Source organism: Denticeps clupeoides, chromosome 17 (assembly GCF_900700375.1).
Source record: "Denticeps clupeoides chromosome 17, fDenClu1.1, whole genome shotgun sequence".
NCBI lineage: Eukaryota > Metazoa > Chordata > Actinopteri > Clupeiformes > Denticipitidae > Denticeps > Denticeps clupeoides.
Window position 1 is genome coordinate 2,137,086 of NC_041723.1, and position 26,067 is coordinate 2,163,152.

The 26,067-nt window shown below is 45.3% G+C and overlaps 5 protein-coding genes across 9 annotated transcripts; 2 read left to right on the top strand and 3 right to left on the bottom strand.

Annotated features, from left to right (window-relative positions):
* Nucleotides 1-161: 161 nt before the first annotated feature.
* On the bottom strand, nucleotides 162-3,004 carry faap24 (FA core complex associated protein 24). Of its 2 annotated transcripts, XM_028957900.1 has the most exons (5): nucleotides 2,752-3,004; nucleotides 2,458-2,597; nucleotides 2,217-2,372; nucleotides 1,846-2,096; nucleotides 162-291 (listed from the first exon to the last, which is right to left on the bottom strand). In XM_028957900.1, exons 1-4 carry the CDS (start codon nucleotides 2,849-2,851, stop codon nucleotides 1,854-1,856), a joined length of 639 nt encoding a protein of 212 aa, XP_028813733.1. In that variant the 5' UTR covers nucleotides 2,852-3,004; the 3' UTR covers nucleotides 162-291; nucleotides 1,846-1,853. The 2 variants fall into 2 exon arrangements, with proteins under 2 accessions (XP_028813733.1, XP_028813732.1); XM_028957899.1 differs by lacking the exon at nucleotides 162-291 and having other exon boundaries at nucleotides 1,677-2,096.
* An 87-nt stretch (nucleotides 3,005-3,091) lies between these two features.
* Nucleotides 3,092-7,006, top strand: bmb (brambleberry). Of its 3 annotated transcripts, none has more exons than XM_028958845.1 (13): nucleotides 3,092-3,237; nucleotides 3,676-3,945; nucleotides 4,045-4,173; nucleotides 4,334-4,519; nucleotides 4,592-4,814; nucleotides 4,928-5,044; nucleotides 5,177-5,356; nucleotides 5,495-5,701; nucleotides 5,794-5,932; nucleotides 6,062-6,123; nucleotides 6,219-6,343; nucleotides 6,421-6,521; nucleotides 6,670-7,006. In XM_028958845.1, the coding sequence occupies exons 2-13, from the start codon at nucleotides 3,682-3,684 to the stop codon at nucleotides 6,797-6,799; spliced, it is 1,863 nt and encodes a 620-aa protein (XP_028814678.1). In that variant the 5' UTR covers nucleotides 3,092-3,237; nucleotides 3,676-3,681; the 3' UTR covers nucleotides 6,800-7,006. The 3 variants fall into 3 exon arrangements, with proteins under 3 accessions (XP_028814678.1, XP_028814679.1, XP_028814680.1); XM_028958846.1 differs by having other exon boundaries at nucleotides 6,424-6,521; XM_028958847.1 differs by having other exon boundaries at nucleotides 6,065-6,123.
* A 3,534-nt stretch (nucleotides 7,007-10,540) lies between these two features.
* LOC114766872 (zinc-binding protein A33-like) lies at nucleotides 10,541-13,188 on the top strand. Its single transcript, XM_028958180.1, has 6 exons — nucleotides 10,541-11,306; nucleotides 11,537-11,632; nucleotides 11,698-11,928; nucleotides 12,035-12,057; nucleotides 12,127-12,248; nucleotides 12,326-13,188. The coding sequence occupies exons 1-6, from the start codon at nucleotides 10,896-10,898 to the stop codon at nucleotides 12,883-12,885; spliced, it is 1,443 nt and encodes a 480-aa protein (XP_028814013.1). The 5' UTR covers nucleotides 10,541-10,895; the 3' UTR covers nucleotides 12,886-13,188.
* Nucleotides 13,189-19,731: 6,543 nt separating this feature from the next.
* Nucleotides 19,732-23,405, bottom strand: LOC114767103 (mixed lineage kinase domain-like protein). Of its 2 annotated transcripts, none has more exons than XM_028958646.1 (11): nucleotides 23,352-23,405; nucleotides 22,293-22,770; nucleotides 22,121-22,213; nucleotides 21,853-22,027; nucleotides 21,049-21,143; nucleotides 20,797-20,932; nucleotides 20,625-20,709; nucleotides 20,414-20,550; nucleotides 20,283-20,332; nucleotides 20,066-20,206; nucleotides 19,732-19,880 (listed from the first exon to the last, which is right to left on the bottom strand). In XM_028958646.1, the coding sequence occupies exons 2-11, from the start codon at nucleotides 22,738-22,740 to the stop codon at nucleotides 19,831-19,833; spliced, it is 1,410 nt and encodes a 469-aa protein (XP_028814479.1). In that variant the 5' UTR covers nucleotides 22,741-22,770; nucleotides 23,352-23,405; the 3' UTR covers nucleotides 19,732-19,830. The 2 variants fall into 2 exon arrangements, with proteins under 2 accessions (XP_028814479.1, XP_028814478.1); XM_028958645.1 differs by having other exon boundaries at nucleotides 23,312-23,378.
* Nucleotides 23,406-23,756: 351 nt separating this feature from the next.
* On the bottom strand, nucleotides 23,757-25,317 carry LOC114767179 (transmembrane emp24 domain-containing protein 6-like). Its single transcript, XM_028958759.1, has 4 exons — nucleotides 25,126-25,317; nucleotides 24,511-24,637; nucleotides 24,096-24,250; nucleotides 23,757-23,978 (listed from the first exon to the last, which is right to left on the bottom strand). Exons 1-4 carry the CDS (start codon nucleotides 25,315-25,317, stop codon nucleotides 23,757-23,759), a joined length of 696 nt encoding a protein of 231 aa, XP_028814592.1.
* Nucleotides 25,318-26,067: the final 750 nt, after the last annotated feature.

Genomic DNA, 26,067 nt, shown 5'->3' on the forward strand with positions numbered 1-26,067 from the left:
TAAAGGACGCGCATGCGCAGTGCCGCCGCCGCTGTCCGGGCCTGAATGTTAACTAGTCCTCGGTTAGGGGTGACCGGGGGGGGGTCCACCCACCGGCCTCTGCGCACCGCTCCCGTTCTGGGGCTGAAGTTAGAGAACGACTCGCACTTGGCCTGGTTAGACACGTTTGTGGAGCTCGGGATGAAGGAGAGCGGGTGTTAGTAGCCTAGCGGGTGACACACTCGCCTTCGTTGTCCCTGGATGGTGGGACAACTTGTCCTGCTCCATTCGACCAGCCGAGACTACCACCACCTTTAAGAAGCAGTAAAAAAACCACTTGTTTAAAAGTATTTCAGAGGAGTCTAACACTAACACACACACATTGCAAAAAAAAAATAAAAATCTTCTAGCACTTAACAATTCCCCAGCATGTTCCATTCCTGACAAGTTCGGCCTGATCAGGGCTCATAGTTTTTAACTCACAATCTATAGAAACTGAATGAGAATTGCTGGTGTCTTCCTCTTGTTAGTCGCTTTGGATAAAAGTGTCTGCCTAGTAATGTAAAGTAAAGCAAAGTAAAGCAAAGTAAAGACCCAGGTTCAAACCCCACTTACTACCATTGTGTCCCTGAGCGAGACACTTAACCCTGAGTGTCTCCGGGGGGGACTGTCCCTGTAACTACTGATTGTAAGTAGCTCTGGATAAGAGCGTCTGGTAAATGCTGTAAATGTAAATGGTCGGGAGAGGAGGATGATGAGGAGGAAGGCACCTGAAAGGGAGGCTTCTTCATGCCTCCCTTCCCCTCTATAGAGTCCCCGGGGTGGAATTTAGGAAGTCAAGTTGTGAATTTGTGCCGCGGCTTTTCTCCAGGCCCCCCTCCCCTCTCCGGGGAGCAGAATGAGAAGGCCATTAAAAGGGGGGAGCTGGCAGGAGGGCCGGCGGGCCGGCAGCAGGGGGGGGTCGGGCTGAAAAGTGCCACGTCCCGGGAGCACGGACGACGGGAGAGGGAGAAGAGCTCTGAGAAGATGCCTGGAGTCCTGGGCGGACGGTCCGAATCTAGAAATTCCTGGTGAATTAGACGGAGACAACGTGCCGATTTAAACATTTCTTAAATTCTCATAATCCATTCAGCACGAGTTTACATGTGTGAGAGATCTACGTTGGGCCTCCGACCTGGTCAAAGTTCTCAAAACTCTTAAACTTTGGCTCCATCTTGTGGCGTGAAAAAAAAAACAAGATCTGTGACAGTGAATTATTTTATTTAACGACGTTTTAATTTATATATATATATATATATATATATATATATATATATATATATATATATATATATATATATATATATATATATATATATGAGAGTGTGTGTATACATATATATTATATATGATATACACAGACATAGTCAGGGCTTGTTCATGATTTTTGTGGTATACACGAATAAATAAGACACTGAAAGCCACTAATCATCGTAAACAAAGGGAGCATACAGTGGTAGTGGCCTACTGGGCAACACACTCGCCTATGAACCAGAAGACCCAGGTTCAAATCCCACTTACTACCATCATGTCCCTGAGCAAGACACTTAACCCTGAGTGTGTCCAGCAGGGGACTGTCCCTGTAACTACTGGTAAGTCACTTTGGAAAAGGGTGTCTGATAAATGCTGTAAATGTAAACAACAAAACTGGACAAGAATAAAAATATTGCAGTCATGTTTCTGAATTCCTCAACATACAGAATTAATGTTGAATAAAGGTTCTGACTTTTAATAACATTTACAAAACCACTTGCTGCTGCAAAGTGACACTTTTTAATGCTACAATGGACTGATGTTGATGAAGGCAACTTTTGCCTGAAGTCCGACCTGCTGCCTCAGTCGAAGGGGTTGTGGAAAAATCCCCAGACATGCTGAGCGGCAGCGTGACCCACAATGGGCTCCAGCTCTCGGACAGGAGCCCCGCAGAGCTGGTGGACGGATGAGAACCGCCGCAGCAGGCCCGCGGCTTTCACCTTCCCCACTCCGGGGATCTGCTGGACCAGAGCCAAGACTACGGGGTCAAGGAGCCCGGAGACGCCACTCCGGCGGAAGGGGTTCTCCTTGGACACGCCGAGCGCCTGCAAGGGAAGAAATGTTAAACCAGCAATGATCACCTGCTTCCAACTGATCTAGATGTGCTGCACCAACAAATATATTTCTTAAAAACATTATTATAAAGTGGACAAGTGCACCCCTACCAGCTGTACAAGGAGCTGTGCGGCCTCGGCCGCACTACCGACGGGCAGCAGGGTGAGTCCAAGCTCAAACACGACAAACTTCTGCAGGGAAGGGAAGTCCTGCTCGCTGAGTCGGGTCTTCTCCACCACCACCAGCCCGTGCAGACCGCTGTTAGCCTTGCTCGGCACAACGCGAAAAGGCAGATTCAGAGAGGTGCCCCAGACAGAAGGAGGATCGTGCATCACAGCAGCCGCAGCTCACGTTTCTAAAGCGAACGATCTTCCGCTTGTAGGCGCTGCCAGCCACCATGTCGCTCTCCGAGACGTGCAGGACACAGCTCTTGTCCGAGAGAAGGAAGTCCACCACTCCAAGGTGCTCCTCGAACATGACTTTCACATTTCCTGGAGACAAAAAGCCAACAAATGACGTTGCCCAGCTTTTTCAAACGGCTCTGTTCCATTATAAACTGAACCAAAAGTACGAATCATGCTGCCGTCATGTTAAGAAGCTCCAGTTCTCACTACTCTATAAACTAAAGGACTAAAGTGAAGATACCTTGGAGACTCTGGGCCAGGGCAGAACCCTTCCACTTCCCGTTGGCCACAACATACCCATAGGGCGGCACTGTATTCAAAAGAACCGCCTTGTTCGCCATGGCTGACAACAAAACAACTGGAGTCAGGCAAGTTAAGCAAAAATAAATAAATATCCTATAGTTTCACGACTAGTTCGCTGCGTATTACTCCTCTGTTCATACTAGTAGACAGCGGGGCAAAGACGCTAATTTGCTAATACGACCGACGGTGCTACACCGTTCCGGAAATCTCGCGAGAAGTCTGCGGGAGGAGCTGCTCTAATCTGATTGGCTGTTTGTTTCCCATTTAAAACTAGTGGATGAAACCGTAGGCGAGAACGCTTTTACTTTTTAATTATTCTTTTGTTACCGAGCCGAACTCCTAATGACAGCTTTTACCTCCTGAGAAAAGGGATTTATTTCACGATCTTGAAGCGACGCCTTCACAACTGAAGTCTAACAGAAAGGTTGGTGTTGTTACGTTTCTAATTCAGAATATAAAAGCATTTGCAGGCTCCACGTGTTTCTGCACGACTTTTGTATATAAGTGTCCACATCTGCTTGGCTTTTTGGATGCCTTCAGTAGAAGGTTCTTTTGTGAACATTCTGAGCAGGACCAGCCAGGGTTACATGCCCGGACAGAGTCTCGCTGCTGCTCCTGCTTTGTTGCACTGAGGCATCGAATTAATTAACATTGGTGATCATTGCAATGTTAATTATGTCAATTATATTGATCTTATTACTATTATTTAAGCACAATTACTTAGTAAAACAGGCACACTTCTTGTGTATTTTTATTATTTGTATTATTATAGGACTAGTACGACTATGATAAATAGTGTTTGTCCTGCTCATGAAATCTGCATGAAATGTATTTTTAAGTTAATATTCTGCCACTTGTTTAGGGCTGAATGTATCAGAAAGCGCCGCGTTTGGCACCATGGGGGCTTCTCCTCTGGGTGCTGGCAGGTCACTTTGGGTCGGCGGCGGCCTTTTTTGGTTGGATGAAGAAAGCAGCCCCGGACCCGGCCCCGACACCATCAGCAGCAGCCAACGTCCATCAGAACCTTCCGCTGGCTGAGCCGCCACCTTTTGAAATCGCTGTGGCGGATGACAAGATTCTTGCTGAAGCGAAGCAGATGGAGCTGAGTCCCCTGGACAGCTGTCATTTTCGGGTACTGGCCCTGACTGGCCTATCTGTCGTCCATCTGAGAGACAAATTTTTATAAGTAAACCAGGTTTAAAAACGGTTTTAATGAGTCTCATCAACGCAGGTTGTTGCCCAGCTGAGGTCCACCTGTGGAAGCTTGTCTGAGGAGAACTTGGCCAAACTCGGCGTGGCCCTGTTTAACTGTCAGGCGGAGGTGGAGGGCCGTAGAACGTTCCCTTGCTCAGAGGACATGGTATAGTGTGACACTTTTTTTAAAAACATCTGGCATTAATAGAAATTACGGATGCACAGATGCAGCTTTCTCAGTTCTGATGTTAATCCCTGGTGTTTTGATATTAGTTTGATTTTATACTCTTAGTTGAATAATAATTTTCCTCTTCCTTTCATTTTAGTCCATTAAGGAGTGCACTGCAGACATGGACTCAGACACATGGAATGCATATCACATTGTGAGCAATCGAGCCCGCGCTGTGTGCTACGCTACACGGCAGCAGCATTTCCGCCGCCGGGCCGAGCTCACGGTCAACGCCCTCATCTCCACAGCAACGAGTCAACTTGATGCCATGAAGGACCTGAAGGTCGGGGTCCTGTCTGATGAGGCTGATCCTGCTGTAAGTGCTTCTGTAAACCATGCGGTGTTTTATATACAGGAGGGTCAGCGTGAACTACGGGACCTGACTGCCGCTTCTCTGGACCGGCTGTTGGAGGGACACACTGCCCTGCAGCTCCATCAGGGGGCGCTGAAGGAAGGGCAGGAGCAGCTGGATGCCTCAATCAGTGGCAACTTGCGGCGACTGGCGGATGAAAAGGCCCTGATCAGTACCGGCCAAGAGCTGGTAGCACAGCTCATCCAAGGCGTTGCACAGAGGATGGGTCAGGCGCTCAGATTATTAACATGATTTATATATCTTAATTAGACAATCTGAAACGATTCCCTTCAATAATAGCCATAATACCTTTCTTACATCAACATATTGTCTAAACAGAGAATATGACTGAGCAGTTGAAAGGTCAAGGTTCTGAGGTGAATCAAGGTCATCAAGCCATTATGGAGGACCTGGCAGAGGTCCGAGGTCGTGCTCAGGACATCTACAGTAAAATGGGTGAGTATCATTTTGGTCTTGAATTGATTGTGTGATTTCTGATCTTGTTCTTTAACTTCAACCACTGAAAATGCCAAATGACCATTTTTAGATGAGGAATTAGCCACCTTATTTTTTTTAATCATGCTGCAGAAGAGAACATGGCTGAATTTCTGCAACAGCAGGACAACACCGCCCACTTCTACTCTGAACTCCTGGGAAAGCTGGAGCGCATGAACGGCACTCTGGGATACATGCTGCTTTACCTGGATAACATGCAGAGTCGGCTGGAGGACCGACTGCATCTCATTCAGGGCTACCTGGGATGGGCAGGTATCAACCAATCTGCAGTCTGCTCCAACCTTTTCCTGGGCGTGGTCCAGGGACCAAAGCTCTATATGCACATGCAGAACGACCTTCTTCTGCAAGAGCTTGTACCATTTTGATTATCACAAATTCTTGTCTTTACAGGTTTGAGTCTTTGTGCAGTTTGGACCTGTGTGGTGCATGCTGGGTACTTCCTGCTTTGCGCACTGCTGCTGTCTTTCCTGCAGTGTCCAGCTTTCTCCCGTCTGTCTCTGCTGATCACTGTGCCGGTCAATGCAATTGCTGAGGTCAACCAGCAGCCGGCCTTTGACCTTTTTACACTCACGCTGCTGCTCTTCTCTCTTTCAATGGGTGAGTAAACATGAGATCTGGGAGTTTTTCCTTATCTTTTTTTTACATTTACATTTTTGCATTATGTATTGACACACTTGACATTGTCCAAGGTCGCTGGTTTGTGCTGCGGTTGTTGTGGGTCCTTTCTACAATCTGGGGAACGTTACCCTGCCGTCCTCTACCAGCTCCTCCAAGTAAGAGCCATGATGAGGTGAAGACCACCCCGACCGAGTCCCCCACGTTGAATCGGTAAATCCCACCATGCAGCCTCTACTTTTAACACTGATTATATGGATGTTCCGTAAAAGATTATGTTTGCGCAGGTCTACAGAGCATCAAATATGACTTCGATTATAATACATCGATTATTCCCCCCAGTAGGGATTTTCTGGACTGTGACCTGGATTTGGACCCTGTTGATCATGACAGTTTTTTGGCAGGTGCTCTGCTGTACTCAACTCCTCAATTACATTTCAAGTTGACTGAAATTGCACTTTTGAGCTAATACAGAGCACCTTTTATTGCCTTGCTGAAGGTGACCCAAGCATGGTGGCCACGTCACCCCCGCAGGCCCATGGGCTTCCCAGATTCAGTCACTGCAGCCAAATCACAACCAGCCATTCAACTCCCAGACTCAAAAGCTGGCCTAACCTGGCAGGAGTGAGTACAGTCGAAACGCACAATTCAATTTCGAATGAGTTATGACCTGCCTAAAACCTGTTTTTGTGTATTTGTAGCAGGGCGTTTTTGACGTTCCCCAAAGAAATCTTAGAGGTGTTTTGGATTCCGTGGATCCACCACATGGCTGCAGCCCTAACCAGTCAGTGTCAAGCAACAGGTGAGATGTTGGTCAAAATGGAGTGTCCAGAAGAATGGTTCCAGTGTAATTATAAAGAAATTGTACATTTGTAAAATAACCATGTTTATATGCAGTAGATGCATTTTCATGAAATGTAATTATTATTATTATTATTTTTTTTATACAGTTCTTTTTCAGGTCGGCCTTTGTGCAGTGGTACCACGAAGCTGGGACAGCCATGCAAGAAGAGGGCACTACAGGGTCAGGACTTCTGCCGTGTCCATGAAGGAGGAAATGCCTCCTACAGCCGCCTCTGAAATTTTAAAATTCATTGTTTTATTTAGCCAGCATATTTTCTCCTCAACTTTTGACATTTTTTTAAATAACCGCAAAAATAATGGAACTGGAAATGGTTTTATATTAATACTGTACCAGCACTGTGTTTTTAATGCTGTGTGTAAATATGTTATGGAGATGTCTGTCCTTTGTATGTATTATTTATATTAAATGCTTTTTAAAGTGAAGTGATTGCCAAGTGATTGACAGCACATGGTGACACAATGAAATTTGTCCTCTGTATTTAACCGTCACCCTTGGTGAGCAGTGGTGAGATCCTTCAGCGGAGAAACACCTTGGTCAAGAAGTCACACTTGCAAACCACCATTATACCAAAACTATAAGCTAAAAAGGCCAACCTAACAGTGCAAGTGGATTCCTCCATGGCTGCTGACCAAGGGCTGCATGGTACAACTGTATAAACTATGCAACATTCATCTAGCCAACAGGAGAGATTTTGATAATACCGACTCCTTGGGACAATGATGCAAAAAGTTGCATTTTCTGCGCGAATTTGAAAAATGAAAGCCTTATATGTAATTGAAAATTATGAGTAATCCTTATATCTAGAGATTAAGGGTCTTAAAAATACTGCAGACCCAATAAATGAAATAAAACAATCTGTTGATAATCAGTAATTGTAATTCATTACGTTACTGTAGCAAGCCTTGTAATTAATTACAGTTACTTACTGAAATTCTCTCGATTTCAATGTTAGTTACATTTTAATATTGTGAGCAAAACCACCCTCAGATGTTGCGACTGAGCCGAGAGTGAATGAAAAGTCCCCTTTTACCAAGCCGATACGATGATCACGTTCTTGCTGAAAACGAGACGTTTTTCAAGGACTGAGGCATTGTTACAGAAGCATTTGTAGAGGCTGTAGGTCTACTGTTCACTGGCTATAAAATAAAATGAACATGCACAGATACACACCGATGTGAAGGCAAGGCAGATAAATGTCTTTTCAGAATTTGATAAGCGACGTACTGACTCTGCATCCATCGGACACATCGCCAGCTACATGTGTTTTCCATTTGGTGCCAGTATTGAAGTGAATTGCATGTTTTTTACCACTCGAATAGCTTTGCTGTTGAGAATGACATTATCACACTGCAAAATGACATTGAAATGAAATGCAGGGTTCTGGAACCTATTGCTGGCATATAAATTATGAAGTGCCTACAAGAGGAAGATTGTGTGATGGAAACCCCAGTAGCTTCTCCTCGGCGGGCCTCCTTTCTCAGCCGGCTTCACCAGGGTTTCCTCCACCACACACCGACCCAAATCCTTTACAACCTGAGGGCAGATAAAAGTCTGGTCCAAGCGTATGTGGCGTCAGGTGGGCGTGGACTGAACACAGTTCGCTTTTCTGTGTGTGTGCATTTCCTTGACCCTCATGGTCAAATATTCTGTCTTTTTCATGTCACAAGATGGCACCAAAGGTCAAGCATTTTCAAAAATGTCATCAGCTTGGAAGCCTAACATAGATCTTTGACACATGCATCACATGTATGTTGAATAGATTATTATTAGTAAGTAAGTTTAAATCAGCATATTCTTTCTGGCTATGCAGTATGTGTCAAATTCACAAGAAAATTAGAGATTTGTTTCTATTGCCAGACATCTTACTCAACTTCCAGATCAGCACCAATAAGAGTTCTGATCTCGTCTTACAGCATCCCGCCTCACACTCGCTGTGTTCCATCCCTACCAGCCTGTTCCTTCCTTATGCAGTGAAGCCACTGCGGATGGCCTTCCTGTATAGGTGTAGCTTCACGACATCCCATAAGTGAAAGAAGTTAGTCGGGTGAAGGTGTCCTTAAATTAAGACAGTACCCCCAAAGACATAGGAAGAATGTCATTTCACCAGTATAATGCATGTAATGTACTATATAATAAAATATAATACAAGCTGAATGACTGACTTTACTATTAGTATTACTAGTATTATGTCAACTTTATTAGACAATATATAGTCAGTTTTTTAAAAAAAAAAACTATTATTTGTGTCAACCGACATTCCATGCCAGTAAATCCTGTTAGAGATGGCTGTCACCGTGTTTAGGATGCTTTATGCCTTCAGTCAAGAGAGCATGCATCCTTCCCAATTATTTTCCATTTCTGTAAAATAAAGGCTAAAATGTTCAAGGCATTATTGTGGCTTGATTTTCAGCACTAATTATCTGAGTAAATTCTGTACATTTAGTAAAAAGAGAGCAAGGCAAGGGTGGGAAAATATTTTTCGGAAATTGTTTTGCATTCCCTTGCAATAACCTTTGCAATAGTTTTGGGTATTGCGAGGGAACACATCCTAAAACATGTACATGAAACAGAAATCTTATTTATCTATAAATATTTAAGAATGCTATCTATGTGCAGCCCATTTTAGAATTCTAGTTTAAAAGCTATCACAATATTATGTATCATAAAAACAACTTTTATATACAAAGTTTTTTTGTTTTTTTTGTTTTTTTATTTATTTATTTCTCTTCTTGCTGTTTGATGGGTGGGGCTGAGGGTGGTGGGTGGATATTGGTCAACAGCTGTTATTTGTTTGTTGTTGAAAAATTTAAAATCACAAATAAAGCATAAAAACAACTTTTAAAATACAAATGGACCTTATACAGTACGCAGCATGTTGATAATGCATTCCTGTAATATTTAAAAGTTTGCGATGTATATTTTCATGGAACCGTAAGCTATATCGTAGCTATATTACAGGATTTCTTTCTCTACTATATGACCCCCCCAGGGGATTTTGTGATGTGCACAGATTACAAGGGACGTGCCAGGTCTAGTAGGGCATCCAGGAGTAGAAAATGCACTTTTTTTTTGTTTATTCTCCATATAGAAGCATATATGCACTGATTTTCAAGAGCAGTATCATTCAATAAAAGTCAATACCAGCGACTATTGAACGCTGCTTTTGTCAGTAATAAGTCAGTAAGCTATTTAAATAGCTGTAACATGAAATTTAAATGATGTTAAAGTGCTGCCCAAATGCAAAAATCTTGCTCTTGGTTTCTATTGTCAGTATGTAATGAGATAATGAGATGTAACAACATTTAAATTTTTTCCTATTCCAAAAATGCTGAACAGTAATGCATGACACGTGGTTTTGTGCACTGGCGTGGGCATGGCGAATAAGATGCGATAACTGGAGAATCTGAAAGTGCTAAACAAGTGTTTCATTGTATTTACTCAACACCTTGGCCTGCAGGGTGACATACGACATTTCAATATGTCACATTTCCAGCTTTACAATTTTTCAGATTTCACACCTGAATTGTTCCCACATGCAAAGATATTGAAACTCTTGTACTGTAAGGCTGCTTCAGCATTAAATGGCCCATGCCATGTCAGAACCTTGGGTACAAAAATAATACAATTTATTATGACCAGGTTTTAAATGAATGATTATAATTGTGATCCCTTTCACATCACTATTTACCTGAAAGAGAAGCTCGGTGACATACACATAGCCAATCAGGAAGAGGAAGGAGATGGAAGAGTGTTCTTCTTATAATCGACAGTCCAGAGTGACGCAACATTCCACCGATCATCAGTCCTGATGCCACCGAGACGCCCATGTTTTTTATGCTGGTAACAGGGGCAAGTATGCTGCAAAACCACTCAGTTCCGTTCCCTGGAGATTATAAAATAAACCCTGTGAATTCTGGGGCGTCCAACTTTAAAATGATGTCAATATAACAATTCAAGTCAACGTGCATCAGCTGCCAGTCTAAACTGTCTTCTGTTCTAAGCCGTGCTGTGTGTTCTGTTGACATCGTCACATTCAGTTCTTGATTGATGCAGCATTAGTGCACGCCTCATTAGTAATGTACAGTAAACCGTGCTTATCGAAGGAACAATCTCATTCCTGCACAAGCACACAAATACTCGCCTCCACCAACACACACGTGTTCTTTCTGTGGGAGTGTGAGATGCTATTTACCTGCCAGGGAGCTCCGCCCACCAGGGAGCCTGTATTTGGGGCTCCACCATGCCGGGTGATGTTCATTTCTGCTGCAGAGGAGCAGAGGTGCATCACCTGAGGCGACGCTGCAAGAGATCATGGCCTCCAGACCCTCTCTGTCAGAAGAGGACTTCTTCTGTCCGGTGTGCTGTGACGTCTTCAACGACCCCGTCCTGCTGGCCTGCTCCCACAGCCTCTGCAGGTCCTGCCTGAGGACGTTCTGGGACCAGCGAGGAGCCACAGAGTGCCCGGTCTGCAGGAGCCTCTCCATGAACACGACGCCCCCCTGCAACATCGTGCTGAAGGGGATGTGCGAAGCCATCCTGCAGGACCGGAGGCAGCGCGCCGCCAGCCTGTCGGAGGAGGCCGGCCTCTGCAGCGCACACTGCCAGACGCTCACGCACTTCTGCGAGCGCAGCAAGAAGCCGGTTTGTGCCGCGTGCCGCGACCCCACGAAGCACAGCGACCTGAGCTTCCGCACCCTGGAGCAAGCTGCTCCAGATCACAAGGTTAATAACCAGCCCGTCGTGTTCTTTGTCTGTCTGGATTCAACATCTTCATTCAAACATCTGCAGCATTTCAGCCTCAAGCTGACCAAGTTGAGTAGAAGGTGAAGCTGGAGGGAACTGGAGAATAAAAGAAACGCCGGGACCTCAGGGCTTTTAAAATGTTCTGTATTCGGGGCAAAGGTCACGTCTGATGCATTTGAATGAGCAGCGAATTGATTTTTTACTTTCAGGAGGAGCTCATCTTCAAGCTCAAGCCCCTACAGGAGAAGGTCAAAGCGCTTGAAGGTTTCAAACGAACCTTTTGCAGAACGACCGAGTTCATCAAGGTGAGATGCTGAGTTCATTCCGCTCAGTTGTTACGTTTCTTTCCCTAAAACTGCTTTCGTTTCAGGGCCAAGCCCATCAGACAGAAAGGCTCATCAAGGAGAAGTTTGAGGAGCTTCACCAGTTCCTGCGTGAGGAAGAGGGAATGAGACTGGCTGCATTGAAGGAGGAAGAGGAGCAGAGCTGCCAGCTGATGAAGAAGAAGACAGATGACCTCAATTCTGAAATCGCATTTCTTAAAGACACCATCAGAGCCATCGAGGAGGAGATAGGAGCTGAAAGTCTGCCGTTCCTGATGGTAATTCTCTATTTCTAGTCCGTACAAGGGACACCTTACAGAACCTGTCGGGGCGGGGCTCGCTCAGATTACCAACTAACTTCAGTTCTCTTGGTTCCGTTCGCAGAACTACAAGTCTCTGTCTGAGAGGTGAGTGTTGGTCTTCTCTGCTTCTGCTGCCGCTCCTTCAGCACCACTGACCCTGGTGTCTTATTCCAGAGCTCAGTACCTGCCTCACGATCCAGAGAGGGTGTCGGGAGAGGCACTGATCCAGGTGGCCAAGCACCTGGGAAATCTGGCGTTCGCCGTGTCCAGCAGGCTGCAGTCGATGGTGCAGTACAGTGAGTATCGGGCGCGGCTCGAGCTCTCCATGGGTCTGAAGTCGATATTAAGTCCTGTCTCCTCTCGGTATCTGTAGCTCCGGTGGTCCTGGACCCCAACACAGCCAACGCTAACCTGTCACTGTCAGAGGATCTGGTCAGCTTGGTGTCCAGCGAAAAGCAAAAGTTGCTTCCCAATAACCCGGAGCGGTTTGAGGGCTTCGCCAGCGTGCTGGGCTCAGAGGGTTTTAGCTCGGGGGTCCACTGCTGGGACGTGGAGGTCGGCAACAGTGCGGCCTGGGCCGTAGGGGTGATCTCCGAATCAGTGTACAGGAAGAGACAAATCAAGCACAAGACCGGTTTATGGTACGTGGGGTACTGTGGGGGTCGCTATGGAAAAGGGAGCTCCCAGGAGAACCTTTCAGCGCTGAGGCTCGACCAGAAGGTCCAGACCCTGAGGGTGCAGCTGGACTGGGACAAAGGAAAAGTGTCCTTCACCGACGTGGGCCGCAACACCTGCCTGCACGTGGTCAAGCACAGATTCCACGAGACGGTCTTCCCTTACTTCTACAACCACTGCAAGGACCACCCTCTGAAGATCGTGCCGGTGGAATCGTCAGTAACCGTGCGGCACATTCAGCCAGTAAATCGCTCATGAAACAGTGCGCAGTGCCCCGGTTTCATAGCTCTGCATGTACCGTTATGTTGTTCTCTTCTATTTACCTCCCTGGCTTCATGTGATATGCTAGTCTGTGTGTAACGGGAGATAAGCAGGGGGTAAACGGTGAGTAGCAGTTGTGTGTAAATGACGCTGTCTAATTTATGGTAGATATACCGCGATGAATGAAAGTGTGAATACTGGAATGACCTTGCAGGCACGACCTTGCAGCCACAGCCTTCCTGTGCCTGTCTGAAAGGAAATGAGGGTTTAATAAGGCCTGGACCGGGACTATTCCAAGTGGGACGGTCTTTTTTTTTTTTTTTTTTTTTTTTGGACCAGCATTCACTTCTGGCACTGAGATGATCACATACGCTGCTACCATTAAAAAAGAGGATCGCTCTGTATACAGACACAGCTAAATGTATATAAATGTGTATGTAATAAAAGAGCTTGCAGTTTGTAATGTCAAATGAGGACGGTGATTCAAGATGTTGAACCACAGTTCAACTTAATTAATTATAAAGTCAATGGATTGTGTGGTGTTTTGGCATATAACACAACGTTATATCATTTCAACATTACATATGATGCGACGCCACATAAATTGTAGCCCAGAAGCAAGATCCAGCAGCACCAAGCACCAGCCATGAGCCCACAAGTCCAAGTGGTCTGAATTGATCAGAAGGTTTTGTGCTGAGAATTACAACCACTTTAAAAATGTGATTTAGTGTCAGAAGCAGAGCCAGGAGCCAGTAGAGACGAGGGGATTCCTCCTGTCAGTATGGAAGGAACAGGTTGTATGAACAAGCAAGCATTAGTTCCAACATCACCACTTTCTACACCCAAACGATCATTTTATCATGAAAAATTAAGAAATGAAGGTGGTAAAGGGAATAGGATGAAAGTAATATGAAATAAGCCTGCATGATCTAAAATGGGCTGTACCATCCACCAGATGGCCTGTACCTGTCACCAGATACTCCGCCCACCTAATACACCGTACATGTCCACATGCCCTCAGTGTTCGGTCTATTCCACGGTAAACGCCTGTATTCCCGAAAGTCTTGCTCTTGGTTCTGTAAGTTCAGTGCCTTTGAAATAAATCATTTTAATTGCTTGCATTTGGGTCCTCGCCTCCTCCCTCGTGGTGTTACCGGAACTTTGAGTTCATCGTAGTTTTAAAATGCATGTTTGCTTGATTGATTAATTGGCTTAGCCATAGCCGAAAGCCAGAACGATCGTCTGATTACATTTTTTGTTGTTGTGTAAATGAATGGCGCTTTGTTTCATGTTCATGTCACGTTCACGCCAAGATTATCAAAGCATCTTTCCATCACCGAGCACTTTACATCTCCGCTCTGCGCGGGTGGAGGATCTACATTCCTGCGAGCCGCTGTAGCATTTCAGAGTCATTAAGGTGAGGAGTTTCCCTCTGCACCCACTGCCTCCGACCTTTCACCTACAAAGCTGAGGAATATGAGAATAAAACATGGTCACTGGCCAAATATGATCTTCAACACTGACAATACGTCAACATACACGTCCTGCAGCGCATAGGCTCACCTGGATGGGCTGTGAAGGGGTACGGTGCACCGTTCGTTGTTGATGAAGAGGGCAATGTCACTAAGCACATGTGGAATCTAAAAGTTTGCAGCCTGACTGTGGGACTTTCACCCACAGAATTTGTCATCTAGACAAATAAAGACAACTAATGCACACAGGTCTGATATACTTTAAAAAAAGTAAGAGTCACGGGTTTGATAATTATTAATTGTAATACTGTGATGGCCAAATAAAGTAATTCATCCACAGAATGTGTATCGTCAATGTCGATCACTTTCTTTCGTAGACAAAATGCATTTCGTCAAACAACAAAAAATGACATTTTGTCAAGAAAACAATTTCCTTATTTACTTCATTCACATTAGATTCTGTCAACAAAATAGCAGTTTGCTGAAATCTGTTTGGTGCACATGATTAATAACTGTCCTTTTGGGTACAAAATCATCCCTTTAGACAAAATGCAGCAAGATTTAACTTGATTGTGTAATTCTAGAATTAATTTGGTGGTACAAAAAACATTTGTGCACGGAAATAACAATCTTCTATATCATCTCATCACTGAAAACAGTTTTTTAGCCCCTCTGCTTTCCTTTGTCATGGAGTTTGTTGACTGGACCTGTCCACACCTCTACAGACGCCCGCCTTGGCCTGACAAAGTTTTCTCAGTCTGTCTGTGAACCGGGGCTTGTTGTCGTTTTATGTGATGAAGGACTTGGTTGTCTCCCCCATTGATGGAAGATGTCAGGTTGCCAGATGCAGCATCAAAACCACTCTACTCAGTGCAGGCAAAACGGACAGACGGCGTAATCTGTCCCCATCTACCGCTGGCAACTGAGGCATCCACATTAAGATACCTTCCAAAACACACTTTAAACACATCATCTAAGCAGTCATCAACATCGGTTGTGGATCTGCATTCCGCAGGGCTGCTGTTTCAGCCTCAATAAGCAAAAAATTCACGCTATGCAATTGTGTGCAATCAAATACATTACCTTTGACCTACAAAGCAATACAACACAGACAATACATCCTTTAGCTAATGTTGTGAGCAGTATGTTAAGCAATGAGCCATTAAATTCTGACAATATGAGGAAAGGTAAACTGCAAAAATACAGAATGATAATCCACTGACGGAGCTCTCTGCTCATCCCTTGCCTGTTGGCACCATTTAGCATTTACCGCTGTTCCTTACTTCTTCACGCCTTCCATTTCTATTGTTTGTGGCACCCGGTATATTGGTTTTGTTGTTTTCTTGTTCGATAAAGAATCTCAAGATAATGGCATATTTTTTGTATTAATTGCACTGACTTAATGTGTGGTGTTTAATCTGTGTTGAGATGATCCTGGTAAGTAGAGTTGACCAAACTAATAAAATTTGGTCACTAATCTCATACATAGGAACTCGTGAATGTTATGGGAGAGTGCAACTCGAACCCGCATTAAAGCATCAAGCATACCGAAGCACTTACGGAAGACACGTTTGAACAATGTTTGCACCAGTTGTGGATCCACATTCCGGCAGGCAGGAGCACCGAGGGCAGCGGCAGACGCTGTACCTTTGACCTTCATAAATGCCGAAGGGCGAGCACGGACATTAATCAAAACTCTGACAGGAAACTATACAAAACATCCTGCCACATTTTTGACCTCCTTATCGCGATGAGTTGCTCACGTTCGCATCAGCTTCTCCGGCTGACATAATTGCTGGATTCGGCCCGGTGTTCAGTGCACTGTGACCGGCCTGTTCCAGCGTCACCAATCTCCGCTATCTGGAGACATGAGTCAAGTGAAATTTCTTTACAAAATCGCCTTTCACAAGGTGCAAAATACTAACAGATGGTTAACAATATGAAAATGGCAGAGAACGTTACACAGAAATGGCCACTTACGCCTTTATTATTTATGTCACGCAGGTCATGAAATGCCTTGGGGTTTGCCTGACATTTGTTTGGACTAATCTGTGACCTTGAGGCACATTGCAACCATAAAGTTACACAACATGCATTTCTTCTTTAGCTAATGAGCGGAGTAATTATGGTAGTAATTTTACCATCAGTCAAATCAGCAGAGGATGATGAAACTTTGTAAAGGGTTAGGCAGATTCCACTGCATTCAGAAATACGGGATTTACACATGATATTAAACATGTTTCGATGCTTTTTCCGCCAAAAAAAAACATAAATTGCATAACCATTAGCAGCTACCACGCATTTAGAACTGATGACCGATTTCCGACCACACAGTACATGCTGCACAGAAAGAAATAATTTCTGAAGGGATTCAGAAATGAAGGGATTCTGCTTGAAGTTGCTGATGGTCCAGAAGATCACATTTTACCAGACGCCCTTATCCAGAGCGACTTACAATCAGTAGTTACAGGGACAGTCCCCCCCTGGGGACACTCAGGGTAAAGAGTCTTGCTCAGGGACACGATGGTAGTAAGTGGGGTTTGAACCTGGGTCTTCTGGTTCATAGGCGAGTGTGTTACCCACTAGGCTACTACCTATATAAGTATTTCACACAGTGCTGATTTATTTAAGTTTACCCACTTACAAAGAGAGCTGTAATTTTCAACCTCTGAGATTTTCATAAGGTCATTAACTCGGAACTTTTTGTGTATGTTATCTGTCTAAAGGAATTTTTATTTTACAAAGATCTATTTTTTTGCACTTTTTGACACGGTGTGACAATATTTCTGGTAAAAGTATTACTCAAGTTAAAGTGAGAACTAACTAGATCTCAAGTTAGTTTGTACTCAAAGTGAACAGTTGCCAGTTTTCTGGTGCAGTGATGGATACACCAATGGGATTGTGTTCTGTTAAGGGGCAGTGGTGGCCTAGTGGGTCAGGAAGCGGCCCTGTAATCAGAAGTGTGTCTGTGAAGATCCTCAGTCATGAAGAATTTGTCTCAAAGTTGAGTCGTGGCAACTGGACTTTCTTTCTTTAACGTAGAGACGTTTCATTCTGCATCCACAGAACTTTGTCAATCTGAGGGAAGTTGGTTTGTGCCCACAAATTTATCCTCCAGGTTGGTTTCACCTCAATCCCGCCTTGGCCCCGCCCTGGCAGCTCCTCCTGCCCCCATTAAATGCAGCCAACCTGGTGAATTGGGCCTGATTTTCCTGGGGATGGATGAAAGGGCAGCATTATAGGTTGGAGTATAGGTTGTGTCTGAGGCCTCCACCTCTGTTGATTTGCACATGCCTCACTCGTCTCTCAAACCACCGATCTTCACTGTCCAATATTTGAACATTCTCGTCCAAAAATGAGGGTCCTTTGACCTAAAGGTGAAGGTATACAGCTGATCCTGTCCCTGAGGTGTTGCTCCTTCTGTGTAGCGGTTAAGGAATCGGCCCCGTAATCAGAAGGTTCGAATCCCGATCTGCCAAGGTTCCACTGCGCCAAGGCACCGTCCCCACACACTGCTCCCCGGGCACCTGTCATGGCTGCCCACTGCTCACTCAGGGTGATGGACAAATTTCACTGTGTGCACCGTATGCTGTGTATCACAATACCTTCAACATTCGTCACATCATGGGCCACACCCCTTTCTCAAAAAACACCATTTTACACCACTCTTTTAGAAAACTCGCTTTGTAAGTGGTGAACTGTGGCCGCAATGCCATTTTGTACATTTGACTCATGAGGTCAAAGGTAACAAAGGCTTTCAAATAGACACAATTTTTTCCAGGACTGAAAACAGGTTGAGAAACAGTATTTCATTGTCCTCATGGTTTTAGAATAATAACTTTTTTATCTTCATATTGATTTTGTAGGATAAACCTTTGAATTTGGTCACAAAAGCTTCCAGACCCCCATCACCTCCTTTAGCAACTAGCGCCCGTGAAAACAAATGCGAGTCTACGGCTCCCTCCGCTGGTTCAAAAACAAATTTGACACTGATGAAATGCTTTAGCGACTGCTGCAGACCACACCATTGCATTTCACTACATATCATGTGCATGACTATTTTGAAATGTATCTTGTAGGAGGACTCCTCACACTCCTTACACTACCTACTTCATCAGTTATTGTCCAGAAGTTTCCATGCCCAGTTCTGAATTGATGATTTTGTTTTGTATTGAATGGTAGGAGTTGCATTCAACCAACATGTGTCTTATGCAAGATGGAAATCCTTCCATAGCCCATGTTTGCACACGGATAAAGGGAATTTTGATAATGAGCTTCAGGGAGAACAGGCCGGACTTAACCCCTACCTGGATAAACCCGTTTGTTCAGATGCAGGGGGTCAAGGTTTACTGCTCTATTCTCCATTTACCAGCCCACTTGCTTTCTCAGCGTAATCTTTAGCCCACAGTGGGAATGTGATCCAGGGCAGAGAATAGTGTTCCTCTGGTCTTTATAATGCCGCTCTAAACAGGGCGGAGGTTCTGTAGTTTTATTACCTTCACTGTCCCCACACACTGGTCCCCGGGCGCCTGTCATGGCTGCCCACTGCTCACCAAGGGTGACGGTTAAATTACACATTTCGTTGTGTCACCATGTGATGTGCAGCAGTGTTTCACAATGACAATCACTTCACTTCACATCAAGTCGCACTGTTCAAACACAGATGAGACACTTCCTCAGTCCCCACTTGCGGTATTATTAAGATACACAATACAGCTAAATGCCTTAGATGTGAATTTGGATGTAAATGCAGACTTTCATTACATGGAAGTGGAAAAGAAGACAGAATGTGTTACATATCTTAATATACATCTCAAGGTATTCCACGATGCAACATTTACATTACATTTACGGCATTTGGCAGACGCCCTTATCCACAGCGACTTACAACGTGCTTTCAAGTTACCATCAACAGAGGACATTAATATACTTTCTATTTTGACAGCTCGTGCCAACTCACAATGCTGAGGATTAAACGGTAACGTTAGCAATGCATGTTAGCCTGCTACCTTTAGACATTTCAGAGAAAATTATATTCCATATTCATGGACACTTGCCGATCTGTACATTGAAAACCAGACTAAAATGTCATCTTTTTTTGTTGAAAAGTAGATTAAAACTAGATTAAAATAGCCATGCATGATTATGACTAAAATAAGACTTGAATTCAGACTTTTAGTTGACTGAAACTTGACTGGACTAAAATGAGTCTGGATGTGACTGAGGCGAATTAAAAACTAAAATGGCAGCGTGACACAAAGACTCGACTAACAACACTAGATATCGCCTGAATAAATTAAACTAAGTTCTATTCACATAAACCTCATAACTTGGTTCAGAAGGTGCATAAGAAGGTCATAAAAAAATTCTGTGCAGGCAAAAGCTCTTTATTTGTGCAAATGACTGAAACCAAAGTAAATTGTGCACAGTAGAAATGTTTTTGGGGTTTTCACACACGGAATGATAACGTTCAGTCCTCCTCACCCTTCTCCACCACCATTCGCAGCTTATCAACCAGCACTGCAAAAAAGCAAATGATGGTGGGGATCAATAAGACATGACAGTTATGGCAATGTATATATTTTTACTTTTAAGGCCTTCTATTCTGTCTCTCGTTCTTCAGCCCATGCATTTCTCTGCAGTTCACTACAAGTGTGCATTCGTTTCTGTTCACCGCGACGGGGGAGGAGTATTTGAACACGTACCTCCTGCTGTTGGCCTATGGAACGGCTCATAAGCACGGCAGGCCACGATGAGGTCTTTTAATTGGGGAGGGCTGTCTTCGGGTAGGGGCTCCATGGCTTTCTCCTTGCACACCTTCTTGTGGATGTCTGAAGTTGTGCAGTCTAGCAAAAAGGATTCTAAGTTCACTTTAAAACCCTTTTACATACAAAATATAAGTGTTAGTTAGTGGATTTTCACCTTTAAAGGGCACCTGCCGTGTTGCGATCTCCCACAGGACAATGCCTAGACTGAACAGACAGAAATGCAGCGGTAAAACGGTGGCGTGAAGGGTGCTTTATACGTAGGATTGTCTGTGCCTCGTGGGGTACCTGTATATCTCACAGGCCTTGTCATAGTGATCGATTTTCTTGAGTTGCTGGGGCGAGCAGTAGCACGAGGCGCTTTGCTTTCCCTCTTTTTTCTTCCTTAATGACGTCTCTGTTTTTGCCAACTCGAAGCCCCCCAGCTGCGAGCAGAAACAAGCGGAATAAAACTTCCGTTGTGTCCCGTGCTGAAACGCGTCCGTCGTGGCCCACCTACCTTCACCGTGTATCCCACCGCCACCAGGAACTTGCTACTCCTGATGCAGCCGTGAAATTTGAATTTCGGCTCGGACTGGTGCAGCCTGCGGGGAAGGATGGAGCGATAAACTACAGCTGGCTTGGCTTGCTGTGTGGTTCTCATTACCAATGATGGAACACAGGAGAGGCACCTATAAATCCCCTGAGCAGCGTCCAGACACATCCGGGCCTTTCTGGACCAGGGCAGTTTACAGTCACTGTCCAGCACCTGCCTCAAACTCCCCTTTTCGCAGAACTCCATCACGATTAGGAAGTTCGGGCTTGGACCTGAAGGACACGACAAAAGGCAACAATTTTAGTCCAGAAAGGAATCTCCCCAATTCATATGTAATAAAAACGGAAAAGTTATAAAACAGTCTCATTTGTAAAAAAGTCAAACCTACCGTCTTGGACACAGATTCCAAACATCCTCAGGATGTTTGGGGACTCGAAGCGCTTCATGGTCTCCACTTCTTTCTGGAAGGTGGTCCTCACTGCACTATGGGAGAGAAATATACCAGTCTGATTCTGTGTTATTGCGATATTTTAATTGAACATTTGTTAAAGATACAATATAGACCAGACTAAATAAATAGATAGATAGATAGATAGATAGATAGATAGATAGATAGATAGATAGATAGATAGATAGATAGATAGATAGATAGATAGATAGATAGATAGATAGATAGATAGATAGATAGATAGATAGATAGATAGATAGATAGATAGATAGATAGATAGGTAGATAGATAGATAGATAAATAAATGAAGGAATGAATATATACAAAGTTGCTTTGTTTGGTGAAGATTTTTGCTTTGTGTGTTGGAGTGGTCACATGTGTGTGTGTTTTTCTTACTCCGTTTCCCTTCTGTACTTCCCTCCCTTCATTATCCTCATTTTTATGATGTGTGTTTCTTTCTTGATGCCTGTTAATGTCCCTCACTGTAAATAAAGGCACTGGTCATACCTAACTTAACCCTCGTGTGTCTTAGCCCTTTTTTTCCCGCCACGTCATGATAAACGAGGATGCTTCAAAATGTTTCATTTTAAATAAGATATTAAATATATAAGGGTGGGCCCAAACATCTGTCATGTCATATTCCATCATTTAAGGGAACTTAATGTTCTCCCTTAATGTTCCTCATCTCCTAACAGCACTTTGCACGCGCTGTTGCGCGTTGGTGTGAATGAGCCGATGAAATACCACGGGCTGGTGCTAATGGGACACGCGTATCTCTTGATGGCCACAGCGAACTTGTTGTACTCCCCCTCGAAGAACTCCGAGATGCTGGACCTCATGAAAGGTTTGGTGGGGTCGAAGCTCAGCTCCTCCATGGGGATCTCCCGGATGGCCTCCAGGTGAATGCTGGGCCTTCGTACTTCAAAGCACACCACGCGCAGGATCACAACTCGTATCTCGTATCTCTTATTTTATATGTGCGTATTTCAATTGAATGAAGATGACTGCCTACAGTTCTCCAGCATGATTTTCATCTGCCGCACGTCATTCTGCGTGTTGTCCACGACCTCGTATACAGCGTCCATGCCTTGCATGGCCTGCAGCACTGAGGGCGAGACAGGAAGGCAGCACATGAAGCCAGGCGGGCAGAATTACAGACAGGAAGCCATCGTTTTTCACCGTACGTTTCTGGAGCTCCTGGCGGTCACCGTCCCTGTCTTTGTCGTCCTCGGACCTCCTCCTGGTCTCCTCAAACACCTCCTCCAGCCGTTTCCTCTGCTCCACTTGCAGAGCGAGGGACAGCAGCTGCGCGTGCTCGCTGAGCCGCTCGTTCAGGCTGCCGAACTCCTCGCCGTAGCTCTGGCTCTTCGCCATGCGCACCAGGACCTTCTCTGAGGAGTACTTCTTCAGCACCTCCTCGGCGGACTCCAGGGTGAGCATGAGCTCCTTCAGCACGTCCTCCACGAGCTTCCGCTTGTCCCCGAGGCTCTGGACCTTCGCCGTTTTCACCAGCTCCGCCAGGGACCTGATGCGCTGCGCCAGCCGCGCGCACCGCTTCTTGTTGGCCTTCGCCTCCTGACACAGTGAATAGAGCTTCTCGGCGATGACCAGGATGGGCTCCACCAAATCCATGGCAGACGGCAGAAAGAGTGTGAATTCGATCTGGAACGGGACCATAAGCCTCGGATTACTTTTTTTTTTTTTTAAACCCATGCAGTGCAAGACTAATTGAGCAACCAGCAGTGCAGCAGAGTCACGCCACCCCCTCCTCTCCATACTTTCGCTTCTCCTTTCGAGAGCACTTACTACTTCTCTACAAGTGTTTTAGAACCCCTGGAACATTCTTCTCGGCTGCCCAGACATGTTCTCAGAAACAAATGTCTCGGCCGGTCCCCGCAAACAGAGTTACGGCTCGGTTACGGCTGTCTCTGGGGGGGGGTCACGAAGTCGTGACCTCAACAAAATCCAGCCACGCACAACATTTACATTTACATTTAAATCATTTACCAGACGCCCTTATCCAGAGCGACTTACAATCAGTAGTTACCAGGACAGTCCCCCCTGGAGCAACTTAAGGTTAAGTGTCTTGCTCAGGGACACAATGGCAGTTAGCGGGTTGAACCTGGGTCTTCTGGTTCACAGGCGAGTGTGTTACCCACTAGGCTACTACCACCCACACAGCTGTACATTCTACGTTACTTACGTGTAAAGGGTGAAAAGAGAAGAGGCTGGACTGCGTTTACCGTGTGAATGAGAGACGTCTTCCGCTGCCGGACGCATGCAGGAAGTGTGAAAGGTGGCCCCGCCCCCCAGTGCTGGCCCCTCCCCCCTCCCGCTCAGGCATGTCTGTCTGAGACATGTGACACTTCCCACACACAAATATGCAGGATGACAACTACACGAGAGTCGCGACAACGACATAGAAATAAACCAATGATACAAAGCATAATTTAGAACTTTTAATTTCAGCCAAGAAAAGTGAAATGATACATGAATAATTTCCATATGTCTGCTTTCCTGTGTTAAAGAAAGAGAAATGACCAAAGGACCTCAATTATTAGAAATGAATCACATGAACATGAGCCACGCAGCTTCTTCAATTCCCTGCACGTGTTTTTAATTGAGAATTTCATCCATCGCTGCGGATCTCAGCATGTAGGCTTGCTGGTGTCGGTGCGGAAGAACCTCCGGATGACGGACAGCTGCAGGAACCCGGCCACGAGGATGACCAGGCTCTGGGCTGCTGACCACCACTTCACGTAGTTGGAGTTGGAGAGGAGCAGGTAGTAGTCGGCCCCGTGCTTCATGCGGGCGTAGTTGTAGTGGCGCCACATGTGCACCAACTGAGTTTTGACCCTGTTGGTGGTGTCCTTGAGATAAAAATGGGACAACTGGTAAATCTGGACATCTGGAAACAGGGAGGACGAGACCGTCTTTTTGGGACAACATGCCAGAATACCACGAACACAAAAAATGCAGCCACCCACCCTAATACTGGAAATGGTCGTGTTCAGCACTTCCTCGTCTTCTCCTCTCTGTTCAATGGGCTCATCAAGCTCTTCATAGTAGACACCGAAGTCCACAAAGACCTGCATCCTCGCATATTTGTTGACTACATTCCCAAAGCACATTTTGTAGAAACCTGAAGAGGGAAGTTCAGTAGTTGGGATGGAGGTATTGTGCTTCCACCACGTTAAATAATACACGACACCAAAAACCAGTCAATTGTCAGTAAAACATCGGTTCTTCACCGGCACCAGTACCAGGGAACATCTGGACACCCCTGATTAAGAATTTGTAGAAATTGGGTCGATTAAGTCCAAAGTAGCACAGGTTATGGCGCATGGCGTTGACTGGTTGGGTATTTGATCCTGAACAGAATTGTGGAGGTGGAACATTCACCTGTTTCCTGCGTTTGGAAGTTGAACTGGCCCATGGGTTCATTAGAGGAGGCCATCATGCGTCCCTGTGGGGACAAGACCGAGACGTGCAGGTGTCGGTCCCCCCCGACGCCGCTTACCCACTGCACCTACGGCGGAGAGACGTGTCCAGTCTGATTCAGACCAGCTGGGACTGGGCACCACTGAATTAAATCCTTCAGTCTATGTTCTAATCAGAATTCTCCTTAATGGACAGAAAAGATAAGCGGGTGGTTCTAAATACCGATAAGCCCAAGGGGACTGACTGTGAGTTGGTAGGTCACACATTTACTCTGCACAGAAGGCAAAGTTCTGCTGGGTTTGTAAGGTGCATAGTACCCGAACATATCTACAACTGTGCCTCTTCATCCCCATCAGGGGATGAAGTGCTCCAACTATAACCTTTTAGCTTAAAGTAAATAGAAATATACATTTAGAAAGTATACAAATATACTTCTTATTTATGCCTACTCTGTGTAAATATGCATTTGATTCTTGTTTTACTGTAACCAGAGCCTCGCCGCCACATCTTTCTATATACTGGACTGTATATAGCTAAGTTGAGAATAAATTGGACTTTGAAACGACTGAAACTCACCATGTACGTGAGGTAAAAGTGTCCAGTCTGGTGAGCGAAGTGCCAGAAGCACTCGAACCCCAAGCCGGGGAGATTGATGGCGAAGCCGTACTGATTGGAGCCCAGGAACAGGCTCCCCGTCTCGCCCAGGTTTGGCTCGGTCTTCTGGGCCACGATGAGGGTGAGGATGGAGAAGCAGAGCGGCCCTCGCATGCTGACACCTCACGCACTCGCACACAACCGCACACACTCTGGGCCTGCGTAACGCCAGCGTCTCCCCACCCCCGGCCAGTAATGATTAACCCACAGCCTCCTTATTACCGAAACGCCAAACTTTTATGTACTAAGGATATTTGGTACTTTTTGGTGCTGAAAAAAGGGTGGATCTGATGGATCTGAGAGGACGGAACGCATGCCTTCGACATTCAGAATGTTGACACGTCTTCGCCACCGTGATCGTCCACATCGATCGATTCAAAGGACCAGATTTGCGTACATACCCCACACAGGGAAATTCCTGAGATTTGCGTGTGAAAGTGTAATACGTGAATTTCAGAGCTGGCAAAGGATGCCTGGGTCTCCACCCGAATGTGCGGAGGCAGCGTTACTCCTACTGCGGGACAGGGGAATGCGAATGGTGGCGAATGTCACCATTCAAATATGCCCTCTCATTCAAATATGCCCTCATAGCAGAAATCGTTCCTGGGCGTGGATGTCAATTCTGAAACTGCTCGCATAACGTTGTCACCACAGCGTATTAACGTTCTGCTAGCGTTTGGCCAACCTTTGCTTGAACGTGTGGTATCGTTTTGCATGTGTCTGCTGATGCTGGGTCCGGGTCAACGTCGTGCCACTGGGGTCACTGTTTATGAGAGATTTTCAGTGACGTGAAAGTGACCATGTACACATCTTCGTTCAATTATCTCTGAATGCAAATCATTTTTTTTAGAAAAGAATTCAGGA